The following is a 13283-nucleotide window of genomic DNA, read 5'->3' on the forward strand; positions in this document are numbered from 1 at the left end:
CATCTGTCCTCATATGGATCAGTGTGAGTGTTTTCTCAAGTTTATGGTGATGAAATGAGTTTTTATTATAGTGTCACTCAATCATTTATCATGTGTGTAGAACTGAGATTAGCTGAACATCTGAACATCTGTCCTCATATGGATCAGTGTGAGTGTTTTCTCAAGTTTATGGTGATGAAATGAGTTTTTATTATCAATCATTTATCATGTGTGTAGAACTGAGATTAGCTGAACATCTGAACATCTGTCCTCATATGGATCAGTGTGTGTGTTTTCTCAAGTTTATGGTGATGAAATGAGTTTTTATTATCAATCATTTATCATGTGTGTAGAACTGAGATTAGCTGAACATCTGAACATCTGTCCTCATATGGATCAGTGTGTGTGTTTTCTCAAGTTTATGGTGATGAAATGAGTTTTTATTATCAATCATTTATCATGTGTGTAGAACTGAGATTAGCTGAACATCTGAACATCTGTCCTCATATGGATCAGTGTGTGAGTGTTTTCTCAAGTTTATGCTGATGGAAATGAGTTTTTATTATAGTGTCACTCAATCATTTATCATGTGTGTAGAACTGAGATTAGCTGAACATCTGAACATCTGTCCTCATATGGATCAGTGTGTGTGTTTTCTCAAGTTTATGGTGATGAAATGAGTTTTTATTATAGTGTCACTCAATCATTTATCATGTGTGTAGAACTGAGATTAGCTGAACATCTGAACATCTGTCCTCATATGGATCAGTGTGAGTGTTTTCTCAAGTTTATGGTGATGAAATGAGTTTTATTATCAATCATTTATCATGTGTGTAGAACTGAGATTATCTGAACATCTGAACATCTGTCCTCATATGGATCAGTGTGAGTGTTTTCTCAAGTTTATGGTGATGAAATGAGTTTTATTATCAATCATTTATCATGTGTGTAGAACTGAGATTATCTGAACATCTGAACATCTGTCCTCATATGGATCAGTGTGAGTGTTTTCTCAAGTTTATGGTGATGAAATGAGTTTTATTATCAATCATTTATCATGTGTGTAGAACTGAGATTAGCTGAACATCTGAACATCTGTCCTCATATGGATCAGTGTGTGTGTTTTCTCAAGTTTATGGTGATGAAATGAGTTTTTATTATCAATCATTTATCATGTGTGTAGAACTGAGATTAGCTGAACATCTGAACATCTGTCCTCATATGGATCAGTGTGTGTGTTTTCTCAAGTTTATGCTGATGAAATGAGTTTTTATTATAGTGTCACTCAATCATTTATCATGTGTGTAGAACTGAGATTAGCTGAACATCTGAACATCTGTCCTCATATGGATCAGTGTGTGTGTTTTCTCAAGTTTATGGTGATGAAATGAGTTTTTATTATAGTGTCACTCAATCATTTATCATGTGTGTAGAACTGAGATTAGCTGAACATCTGAACATCTGTCCTCATATGGATCAGTGTGAGTGTTTTCTCAAGTTTATGGTGATGAAATGAGTTTTTATTATAGTGTCACTCAATCATTTATCATGTGTGTAGAACTGAGATTATCTGAACATCTGAACATCTGTCCTCATATGGATCAGTGTGAGTGTTTTCTCAAGTTTATGGTGATGAAATGAGTTTTTATTATCAATCATTTATCATGTGTGTAGAACTGAGATTAGCTGAACATCTGAACATCTGTCCTCATATGGATCAGTGTGTGTGTTTTCTCAAGTTTATGGTGATGAAATGAGTTTTTATTATAGTGTCACTCAATCATTAATCATGTGTGTAGAACTGAGATTAGCTGAACATCTGAACATCTGTCCTCATATGGATCAGTGTGAGTGTTTTCTCAAGTTTATGGTGATGAAATGAGTTTTTATTATAGTGTCACATCAATCATTTATCATGTGTGTAGAACTGAGATTAGCTGAACATCTGAACATCTGTCCTCATATGGATCAGTGTGTGTGTTTTCTCAAGTTTATGGTGATGAAATGAGTTTTTATTATAGTGTCACATCAATCATTTATCATGTGTGTAGAACTGAGATTAGCTGAACATCTGAACATCTGTCCTCATATGGATCAGTGTGTGTGTTTTCTCAAGTTTATGGTGATGAAATGAGTTTTTATTATAGTGTCACATCAGTCATTTATCATGTGTGTAGAACTGAGATTAGTTGAACATCTGAACATCTGTCCTCATATGGATCAGTGTGTGTGTTTTCTCAAGTTTATGGTGATGAAATGAGTTTTTATTATCAATCATTTATCATGTGTGTAGAACTGAGATTAGCTGAACATCTGAACATCTGTCCTCATATGGATCAGTGTGAGTGTTTTCTCAAGTTTATGGTGATGAAATGAGTTTTTATTATCAATCATTTATCATGTGTGTAGAACTGAGATTAGCTGAACATCTGAACATCTGTCCTCATATGGATCAGTGTGAGTGTTTTCTCAAGTTTATGGTGATGAAATGAGTTTTTATTATCAATCATTTATCATGTGTGTAGAACTGAGATTAGCTGAACATCTGAACATCTGTCCTCATATGGATCAGTGTGTGTGTTTTCTCAAGTTTATGGTGATGAAATGAGTTTTTATTATAGTGTCACTCAATCATTTATCATGTGTGTAGAACTGAGATTAGCTGAACATCTGAACATCTGTCCTCATATGGATCAGTGTGAGTGTTTTCTCAAGTTTATGGTGATGAAATGAGTTTTTATTATCAATCATTTATCATGTGTGTAGAACTGAGATTAGCTGAACATCTGAACATCTGTCCTCATATGGATCAGTGTGTGTGTTTTCTCAAGTTTATGGTGATGAAATGAGTTTTTATTATCAATCATTTATCATGTGTGTAGAACTGAGATTAGCTGAACATCTGAACATCTGTCCTCATATGGATCAGTGTGAGTGTTTTCTCAAGTTTATGGTGATGAAATGAGTTTTTATTATCAATCATTTATCATGTGTGTAGAACTGAGATTAGCTGAACATCTGAACATCTGTCCTCATATGGATCAGTGTGTGTGTTTTCTCAAGTTTATGCTGATGGAAATGAGTTTTTATTATAGTGTCACATCAATCATTTATCATGTGTGTAGAACTGAGATTAGCTGAACATCTGAACATCTGTCCTCATATGGATCAGTGTGTGTGTTTTCTCAAGTTTATGCTGATGGAAATGAGTTTTTATTATAGTGTCTCTCAATCATTTATCATGTGTGTAGAACTGAGATTAGCTGAACATCTGAACATCTGTCCTCATATGGATCAGTGTGTGAGTGTTTTCTCAAGTTTATGCTGATGGAAATGAGTTTTTATTATAGTGTCACTCAATCATTTATCATGTGTGTAGAACTGAGATTAGCTGAACATCTGAACATCTGTCCTCATATGGATCAGTGTGTGTGTTTTCTCAAGTTTATGGTGATGAAATGAGTTTTTATTATAGTGTCACATCAATCATTTATCATGTGTGTAGAACTGAGATTAGCTGAACATCTGAACATCTGTCCTCATATGGATCAGTGTGAGTGTTTTCTCAAGTTTATGGTGATGAAATGAGTTTTTATTATAGTGTCACTCAGTCATTTATCATGTGTGTAGAACTGAGATTAGCTGAACATCTGAACATCTGTCCTCATATGGATCAGTGTGAGTGTTTTCTCAAGTTTATGGTGATGAAATGAGTTTTATTATCAATCATTTATCATGTGTGTAGAACTGAGATTAGCTGAACATCTGAACATCTGTCCTCATATGGATCAGTGTGTGTGTTTTCTCAAGTTTATGCTGATGAAATGAGTTTTTATTATCAATCATTTATCATGTGTGTAGAACTGAGATTAGCTGAACATCTGAACATCTGTCCTCATATGGATCAGTGTGTGTGTGTTTTCTCAAGTTTATGGTGATGAAATGAGTTTTTATTATAGTGTCACTCAATCATTTATCATGTGTGTAGAACTGAGATTAGCTGAACATCTGAACATCTGTCCTCATATGGATCAGTGTGTGTGTGTTTTCTCAAGTTTATGGTGATGAAATGAGTTTTTATTATAGTGTCACTCAATCATTTATCATGTGTGTAGAACTGAGATTAGCTGAACATCTGAACATCTGTCCTCATATGGATCAGTGTGAGTGTTTTCTCAAGTTTATGGTGATGAAATGAGTTTTTATTATCAATCATTTATCATGTGTGTAGAACTGAGATTAGCTGAACATCTGAACATCTGTCCTCATATGGATCAGTGTGTGTGTTTTCTCAAGTTTATGGTGATGAAATGAGTTTTTATTATAGTGTCACTCAGTCATTTATCATGTGTGTAGAACTGAGATTAGTTGAACATCTGAACATCTGTCCTCATATGGATCAGTGTGTGTGTTTTCTCAAGTTTATGGTGATGAAATGAGTTTTTATTATAGTGTCACATCAGTCATTTATCATGTGTGTAGAACTGAGATTAGTTGAACATCTGAACATCTGTCCTCATATGGATCAGTGTGTGTGTTTTCTCAAGTTTATGGTGATGAAATGAGTTTTTATTATAGTGTCACTCAATCATTTATCATGTGTGTAGAACTGAGATTAGCTGAACATCTGAACATCTGTCCTCATATGGATCAGTGTGTGTGTTTTCTCAAGTTTATGGTGATGAAATGAGTTTTTATTATAGTGTCACTCAATCATTTATCATGTGTGTAGAACTGAGATTAGTTGAACATCTGAACATCTGTCCTCATATGGATCAGTGTGTGTGTTTTCTCAAGTTTATGCTGATGAAATGAGTTTTTATTATAGTGTCACTCAATCATTCAGTCATCGACTGAAACATACATTATCTGAACTCTGTCTGTTTTCCACGTTGCTATTTTAAACAAACCATATTAACCAATAGATGCGTCGTCGTTCGAGATGCGGTCCGTAACTGGAGAACCGTTTTTACCGAGAACCGTTGCACCCCTAATACATATATATCCGAGTCTTGATCGGGAGGTAATGTCCGATTCCGATCGAGTCTGAAACCACATGATCGGGCCCGATTTCCGATCACGTGATCGGATCTGGACATCCCTAGTTTAGATCCACTCTGATGGACAACAACAACAACAACAACAAACTCCCTGAGACTTCCTAGCTCTTCCATCCAGATAGCAAAATTCTCTGTTTTTACTGTTATTTCGGTAACACTTTACATTAAGGTTCCCTTTGTAAAGGGTTTATAAAGGTGTTTGTTAATGAGTAATAAGTCATTTACAAATGCATTATAAATCATTAATAATGCAGTTATAACTGCATGAATAAAAAGGCGACTTTAATGCAATACCTGCCAAATAGTGAGCCGTTTTTAACTCACATGTTATAAATGCTTAATAAATATATTTATTAACATATTTAACTCAAAACCAGATTTCTGGTTTATTTTATGATGCAGCAAAAATTGACTATCATAATTAGACTGAAGGTTGTTGTATTTGTGCTTTCTTATTAATATCTCATGACTGCCACTTGTCTTACTATGTTGCTTACCAGAAGTTTTTGTCTTACCCATGATACTCTCCAAAAAGGTCATGATGCCTCTCCACAGCAGTGTATAAAAACAAAATTATTGTTTTTTAAAGACAAAATTCCAACTTTATTTTGGAAATAAAACAAAAGATAATAACCATAACTTGATTAGATATTAAAGTCTGCGTGAACCGGAAGTTGCAAACGACTCTTCTCCAGTGTTGTGACGTATTTCCAAGTGAAACAGAATATTGAATAGAGAGCAGAGTTTTACTTTAGTGCTCCTCAATCAGGGTATCTTCCGTTCATTCATGTTTTGATTTGATATTGAAATCAGAAAAATGAGAAAACCACACTTTTTTTCGTTTTTCATTTTCAAAATGAAAACGAAAAAACAAAAAATTGGCTTGATTTTTCTTTTTTCGTTCTGGGGTTGGAAACAAATAGGCAGTTTGAATATTCGATCTCTACATGTGGGCGGGAATGAAACTTCTTTCCGCTGATTGGTCAACCAGACGTCAAACCATGTCGTCATCAGTTGTTCATCGGTTCAGCTCAACAGAATAAAAGTCCCTCGTTCTACAGCTGTACTGATTCTTAACGCGTTTATTCTACATTTTATCTCTTTCTCATCAAATAGCCAGACTAGTGAATGTTGACACAAATCGTTCTGATGCAGAGTCAGGGCTTTATTCTGTGTAGACATTAATTCATCACGTGAAATATTAGTTTATCTCATAAATATTAATTTACTTTGCAGCTGCACACAACTACCCCCAGCCTACAACTTTGATACATTGAGTGTAGAAATGTCTTTTGTTTTAGACAACATGGGATGGAACTGAAATGATAGATAGGCTATGAATATATATATATATATATATATATATATATATATATATATATATATATATATATATATATATATATATATATATATTTGTGTGTATTTTACAGTCACAGCACATCTATTATGCCTATTCTATTTTGAGTTTTTTTCATAGAGAAGTGTAGGACATGTCAAATGTCAAATATTAAGTTATCATTCTGTTTCATAATATATGTGCAACATGCTATTTTTTTCCTTTTCTTAAAGCTATAACTTTTGTTTAAGGCAATATTCTGAGTTTATTTCATTAATATTGAGTATTAATGAATGTCACACAAACCGGTGTTTTAATTTCTCTGCCGACTAAACTTCCAATGCAGATCAGAGCCGTTGTGTGACTGACTCGTAGCGCACAGAGCAGTGTTTCATTCCTGAATGAATGAGAGTCTTTGAACAAATCAGTTGACTGGCCCGAACGATTATAGAGATCCAATTGATTTATTCTTGAATGAATCAGCGTTTTGAATGAATCGCTTAAATAAATGAATCATTAACACAAAGACTTGCTGACACCTACTGGCGACATTAATTTCATAATCCAATTATCATTTCATTTTGTCATTTAAAATTTTCTGTATTCAAAATGATGTGTAAAACATTAATATCATTACATTATGCAGTTGTAATTCGTACACATATACTGCCCTCTCTGAGCAATCTAACTCATAAATCTAAAAGCAACTTCAGGTGCTGCTTCTTTGACACCTCTGCAAGCCTTTGTTTGATACTGATTTAACTGGTAAAACCTATAGCATCATATTATTGTAATTTAAATGACAACATTTAAGAACTTAACATTAAAGAAAGCATACATATCTAATAAGATTAGGAAAAAGTCCCCAAATCCCCTGGAAATCAATTAAATCAATTACAGTTAATTTCTGACACATACAGATGACAATAAATAGGCTATAAAAATACTCTTTATCTCATTATTGTTAGTGTTATTTCAGGGTTTTGATATATAGCCTAATATTGATAAAGTATAATTGATATCTTCTTAAGAGAGCACTATAATGGTTATATTTTAACACTGTTTTAACATTTTTCCCTTTATTTATTTATTTTACTTTTTTTTTTAAATGTGTGAAAGCCTATTTCAAATGGGCATAAACGAGTTCACCTCCATCATCAAATCATCCAATTCGCATTTTAAGTCCATCTCTCTATAGCACCGCTTTGATGAACTAATAACATGTAATATATTTTCATATCTGTCATATTTCAAATTCATCCCAGATCCCAAAACTCAGGGTGTTGTCTACAACAAAAGTTATGACTGCTGCATATTTACATCGGCTACTGATTTGCACTCTTTAATTCAATGTGTGCCTATACATTCGCTGCCCAGTGCGTTGAGCAGCTTCGCTAGATTTTTATAGTTGGTCACTTCAATAAAACAGGCACTGTGCCAACATTGTAGAATGGAGGTAATTGTGTGCAGCTGCAAAGTAAATAAATATTTCATGAGAAAGAGATAAAATGTAGAATAAACGCGTTAAGAATTCGTACAGCTGTAGAGCGAGGGACTTTTATTCTGTTGAGCTGAACCGATGACGACACGGTTTGACGTCTGGTTGACCAATCAGCGGAAAGAGGCGTTTCATTCCCGCCCACATGTAGAGATCGAATTTTCAAACTGCTTATTTGTTTCCAACCCCAGAACGAAAAAAGAAAAATCGAGACAGTTTTTTGTTTTTTCGTTTTCATTTTGAAAATGAAAAACGAAAAAAAGTGTGGTTTTCTCATTTTTCTGATTTCAATATCAAATCAAAACATGAATGAACGGAAGATACCCTGATTCTCCTCCTTTCCATCTCTCGCACTCCTCCTCTCCATATCTCACTCATAGCAGACGAACGGTTGCAGAAGAGTGGTTTACACGTTTTCAACCCAAGCCGTCAAACTGACGTTATCAGAGAAGGAACGCCATTCCAGACCAGAAGTAACTTTTCAGATTTTGATTAAAGATTACTGCAGCAAACAAGTTTTTTCTGTGTTTTAACTTGCACGGATTCATTGTTCACCACAAGACCAGTAATAATAATAATGTAAAGTGAAAATGTCACGGTGCACACAAGAACAAGATGGTAAGATCCAAGTGCAGCGATGTTTATTACAGGAAACTCCAAGCATGTAATCCAGAGCACAGGCAAAGGTTAAACTCCACAAAAACAGTCCAATACAGAAAACCAGAGAAAACAAAAGTGCACGTAACAAAATACAATAAACCACAACCAAGGACAGAAACAACTCAGTATAAATAGACAGACACTAATAACATAATACAAAACAGGTGTGTGTAATGAAGTGATCATGAGATAATGAGTCCGGCAGTGCGTTATGGGTAATGTAGTGAATGCAATGGGTGGAAATGAGAGTCCGGGATGGAGTGCCCTCTAGTGGCTGATAGGGCACTCTCACTGGTGATCGTGACAGAAAACCTGTGAACCATTTATTAATGAGTTATGAACATTAACAACCTATGAAAAGGAATCTTAATGTAAAGTGAAAACCTGTGAACCATTTATTAATGAGTTATGAACATAGGGAACATAGTAACACACATTACAAAGGGAACCTTAATTTAAAGTGTTACCGTTATTTCTATTCCTTATGTTCTATTTTTATTATTCTTTTTTATGTAAAGCACTTTGAATTACCATTGTGTATGAAATGTGCTATACAAATAAAATTGCCTTGCCTTGCCTTTATTATAGTGTCACATCAGTCATTTATCATGTGTGTAGAACTGAGATTAGCTGAACATCTGAACATCTGTCCTCATATGGATCAGTGTGTGTGTTTTCTCAAGTTTATAGTGATGGAAATCAGTTTTTATTATAGTGTCACTCAATCATTTATCATGTGTGTAGAACTGAGATTAGCTGAACATCTGAACATCTGTCCTCATATGGATCAGTGTGTGTGTTTTCTCAAGTTTATAGTGATGGAAATCAGTTTTTATTATAGTGTCACTCAATCATTTATCATGTGTGTAGAACTGAGATTAGCTGAACATCTGAACATCTGTCCTCATATGGATCAGTGTGTGTGTTTTCTCAAGTTTATGGTGATGAAATGAGTTTTTATTATAGTGTCACTCAATCATTTATCATGTGTGTAGAACTGAGATTAGCTGAACATCTGAACATCTGTCCTCATATGGATCAGTGTGTGTGTTTTCTCAAGTTTATGCTGATGAAATGAGTTTTTATTATCAGTCATTTATCATGTGTGTAGAACTGAGATTAGCTGAACATATTTTAATCAAGTGTATTTCAGGGGTTCAAGCTGCAGCATCATTACTGTGTTTGTGCTGTTTATCAATGATTGTTTTTCTGCTCTAAACATGTCTGTACGTCATTGAGGAAATAATAAAAACTTCTTCTGGACTGTTGGTGTTGTTCACTCAAAACTCATGAAAACCCTGATACATTAAAGCTCTGTGAAGATATGAAATGATCAGACATCACACATTCATCTGCTGATCAAACCCAATGAATCCTGATACACACTGATGATATCATGAGGAAACAGACCAATATACTCAGATCCAGCCATAGGGGGCGCTACAGCTGAAAAACACTCAGATCTGCACATTCATATTCATCAAATGATAACACATATTCAACAAACATGACCGTCAGCAGCTAATAAGATTCAGACACATGGTGGCGCTATAATAAGCAACATATTGTAATGTTACTGTTCTCCATCACAGGATAAGAAATCAATCGATCCCTTTTCCTCCTCATTTCTTCAGTTATTTCATTAGTTTGTTTACGTCACTTTAAGATGACGTGTTTCCTCACATAAACACTGTTTAATCCTGTAAGTTTTAATAACACTAACTTATATGCTCTTCTTTATGTTCACAATTATTAAACTTAATATTACAATTCCTTCATTAAAAATCACGACGCTCCTCCAGTTCAGAGGTTTCGTGACGTCACACAGACGCGGCTGCGTGCGTGGTGACGCCAGCGGCTCTTCCCAGCATGCAGTGCTCGAGTGAAGATGGCGGAAGGCGGCGCGGCGGATGTGGAGACGCAGAGAGGAGAGATCGCGACGCTCCTGAAGACGCCGCTACGCAGAGCAGACACCTGGTGAGACGCGCGCGATGATGAGTCGCGTCAGACACGCGCTCTGTGAGGAACACGAGCTGTCATTAGAGATCACGCGAATCAGACGATCGGTCAGTCAGTGTTGATATGATGTCACTTCCTGCAGGTATCTGGTGGACAGTCACTGGTTCAAGCAGTGGAAGAAGTATGTGGGCTTCGACAGCTGGGACAAGTACCAGATGGGTGAGCAGAGCGTGTACCCGGGACCGGTGGACAACCGCGGGCTGCTCAGAGGTGCGTGTCCCTCCCTCCCTAACGTCACTAACATCCCTCCTGACACAGATCTGCTCTGTCCTGACAGGGGTCACACACATGCTTCAGCTCTGTCCCGTCTCCATCACACAAACACATATCCCATAATAAACAAACATAAGCACTGCTGATCAGTCATGTGTTGGTGTTCCTGTGGGATAACTGCTGCTGAAGACGTTGGTCCTGGAACACATGAATGACCAAATACACACAAATATGGATTTTGGTCTCAGTCATGAGTGTGCTGAATGACCGTGTGATTAGGGGACATGCTGTGACACTAACCCCCAATGCCCCCTCCAGCCTGCTCTGTCCTGACACGGGTCACACTCACGCTTCAGCTCTGTCCTGACACGGTCTCTAAAGCAGTTCTGCTCTATCCCGTCTGCAGATGGGGACGCCATGGGCATCAGAGAGCACCTGATCGACGAGCTGGACTACATCCTGCTGCCAGCCGACGGCTGGAGCCGCCTGGTGAGCTGGTACGGCCTGACGGAGGGACAGGAGCCCATCGCCCGCAAGGTGCACACACACACACACACACACACACACACACACATTTGAGAACAGAAAGAGCATTTAAATATGTAAAACTAAGAAAATACTGATAAATAAGTAAAATTAAATAAATAGTAATAATAATGTGTTATACATCTGGAACAGCGTACACATATATAAAATATATATATATATGTGTACGCAATGTAAACGAAAATGAATTTCACGAGCGCGCCGGCACTTTCCTCGTTTGCGTTGCTTGGAGCGCTTCTATACGATCGCAGCTCCTCCAACTGGAATGTCCAGTCAAACGTCTGAATGTTCAAAAGTTATTAGGTGTGTAATTTCTGATATCTGGGAGTTTGTCCGTAGTAAAGCTGATCAGAAAAAAGTTACTCAAAACACGACAAACAAAAATAACTTAAGTACCAAGACGTTACAAACTGAGGTGGCCATCTTGCTTATACAAGATATAACGAGTCTGTAAAAGCGACTAATCTTACGTGTTCATCGTGATGTTTAATGACTGCGTTTAATTATGACGTTTAATGACTGTGTTTAATGATGGTGTTTAATAATGTTTAATGATGTTTAATGACGCCGTTTAATGATGACGTTTAATAACGACTTTTTTTTAATGATGGTGTTTAATAATGTTTAATGACTGTGTTTAATGAAGGTGTTTAATGATGACGTTTAATGATGATGTTTAATGATGGTGTTTAATGACAACGTTTAATGATGGTGTTTAATTATGGTGTTTAATGATGATGATTAATGGTGACGTTTAATAACAACGTTTACTGATGGTGTTTACTGATGGTGTTTAATGACGACGTTTAATGATGGTGTTTAATTATGGTGTTTAATGACGATGATTAATGATGATGATTAATGGTGACGTTTAATGACAACGTTTACTGATGGTGTTTAATAATGTTTAATGATGTTTAATGACGCCGTTTAATGATGACATTTAATAACGACTTTTTTTAATGATGGTGTTTAATAATGTTTAATGACTGTGTTTAATGATGACGTTTAATGATGGTGTTTAATGACGATGATTAATGGTGGTGTTTAATGATGGTGTTTAATGACGATGATTAATGGTGGTGTTTAATGATGACGTTTAATGATGACGTTTACTGATGGTGTTTAATGATGGCATTTACTGATGGTGTTTAATGATGACGTTTAATGATGGTGTTTAATGATGACGTTTAATGATGGTGTTTAATGATGACGTTTAATGACGGTGTTTAATGATGGTGTTTAATGATGACGTTTAATGATGGTGTTTACTGATGGTGTTTACTGATGGTGTTTAATGATGGTGTTTAATGGCGACGTTTAATGGCGACGTTTAATGGTGTTTACTGATGGTGTTTAATGACGACGTTTAATGATGACGTTTAATGACGCCTTTTAATGACGGCGTTTAATGATGGTGTATAATGATGATGATTAATGGTGACGTTTAATAACAACGTTTACTGATGGTGTTTACTGATGGTGTTTAATGATGACGTTTAATGATGGTGTTTAATTATGGTGTTTAATGACGATGATTAATGATGATGATTAATGGTGACGTTTAATGACAACGTTTACTGATGGTGTTTAATAATGTTTAATGATGTTTAATGACGCCGTTTAATGATGACGTTTAATAACGACTTTTTTTTAATGATGGTGTTTAATAATGTTTAATGATGGTGTTTAATGACGATGATTAATGGTGGTGTTTAATGATGGTGTTTAATGACGATGATTAATGGTGGTGTTTAATGATGACGTTTAATGATGACGTTTACTGATGGTGTTTAATGATGGCATTTACTGATGGTGTTTAATGATGACGTTTAATGATGGTGTTTAATGATGACGTTTAATGACGGTGTTTAATGATGGTGTTTAATGATGACGTTTAATGATGACGTTTAATGATGGTGTTTACTGATGGTGTTTACTGATGGTGTTTAATGATGGTGTTTAATGA

General features: G+C 35.6%; 1 protein-coding gene across 5 annotated transcripts in view; it reads left to right on the forward strand.

Moving 5' to 3' along the window:
* Positions 1-3679: 3679 nt before the first annotated feature.
* LOC137024674 (ubiquitin carboxyl-terminal hydrolase 15-like) overlaps positions 3680-13283 on the forward strand; it is a 29159-nt gene continuing 19555 nt past the window's right edge. The window contains exons 1-4 of one of the 5 annotated variants that reach the window (XM_067392485.1): positions 3680-3772; positions 10339-10513; positions 10638-10765; positions 11175-11305. In XM_067392485.1, the coding sequence (XP_067248586.1) occupies positions 10425-10513; positions 10638-10765; positions 11175-11305 (348 nt within the window). In that variant the 5' untranslated portion in view covers positions 3680-3772; positions 10339-10424. Of the gene's footprint in view, positions 3773-10338; positions 10514-10637; positions 10766-11174; positions 11306-13283 lie in introns of those variants that run through there. The other 4 variants (XM_067392480.1, XM_067392479.1, XM_067392481.1 and 1 more) reach the window with 4 other exon arrangements.

This window comes from Chanodichthys erythropterus, chromosome 8 (assembly GCF_024489055.1).
Source record: "Chanodichthys erythropterus isolate Z2021 chromosome 8, ASM2448905v1, whole genome shotgun sequence".
Lineage (NCBI taxonomy): Eukaryota > Metazoa > Chordata > Actinopteri > Cypriniformes > Xenocyprididae > Chanodichthys > Chanodichthys erythropterus.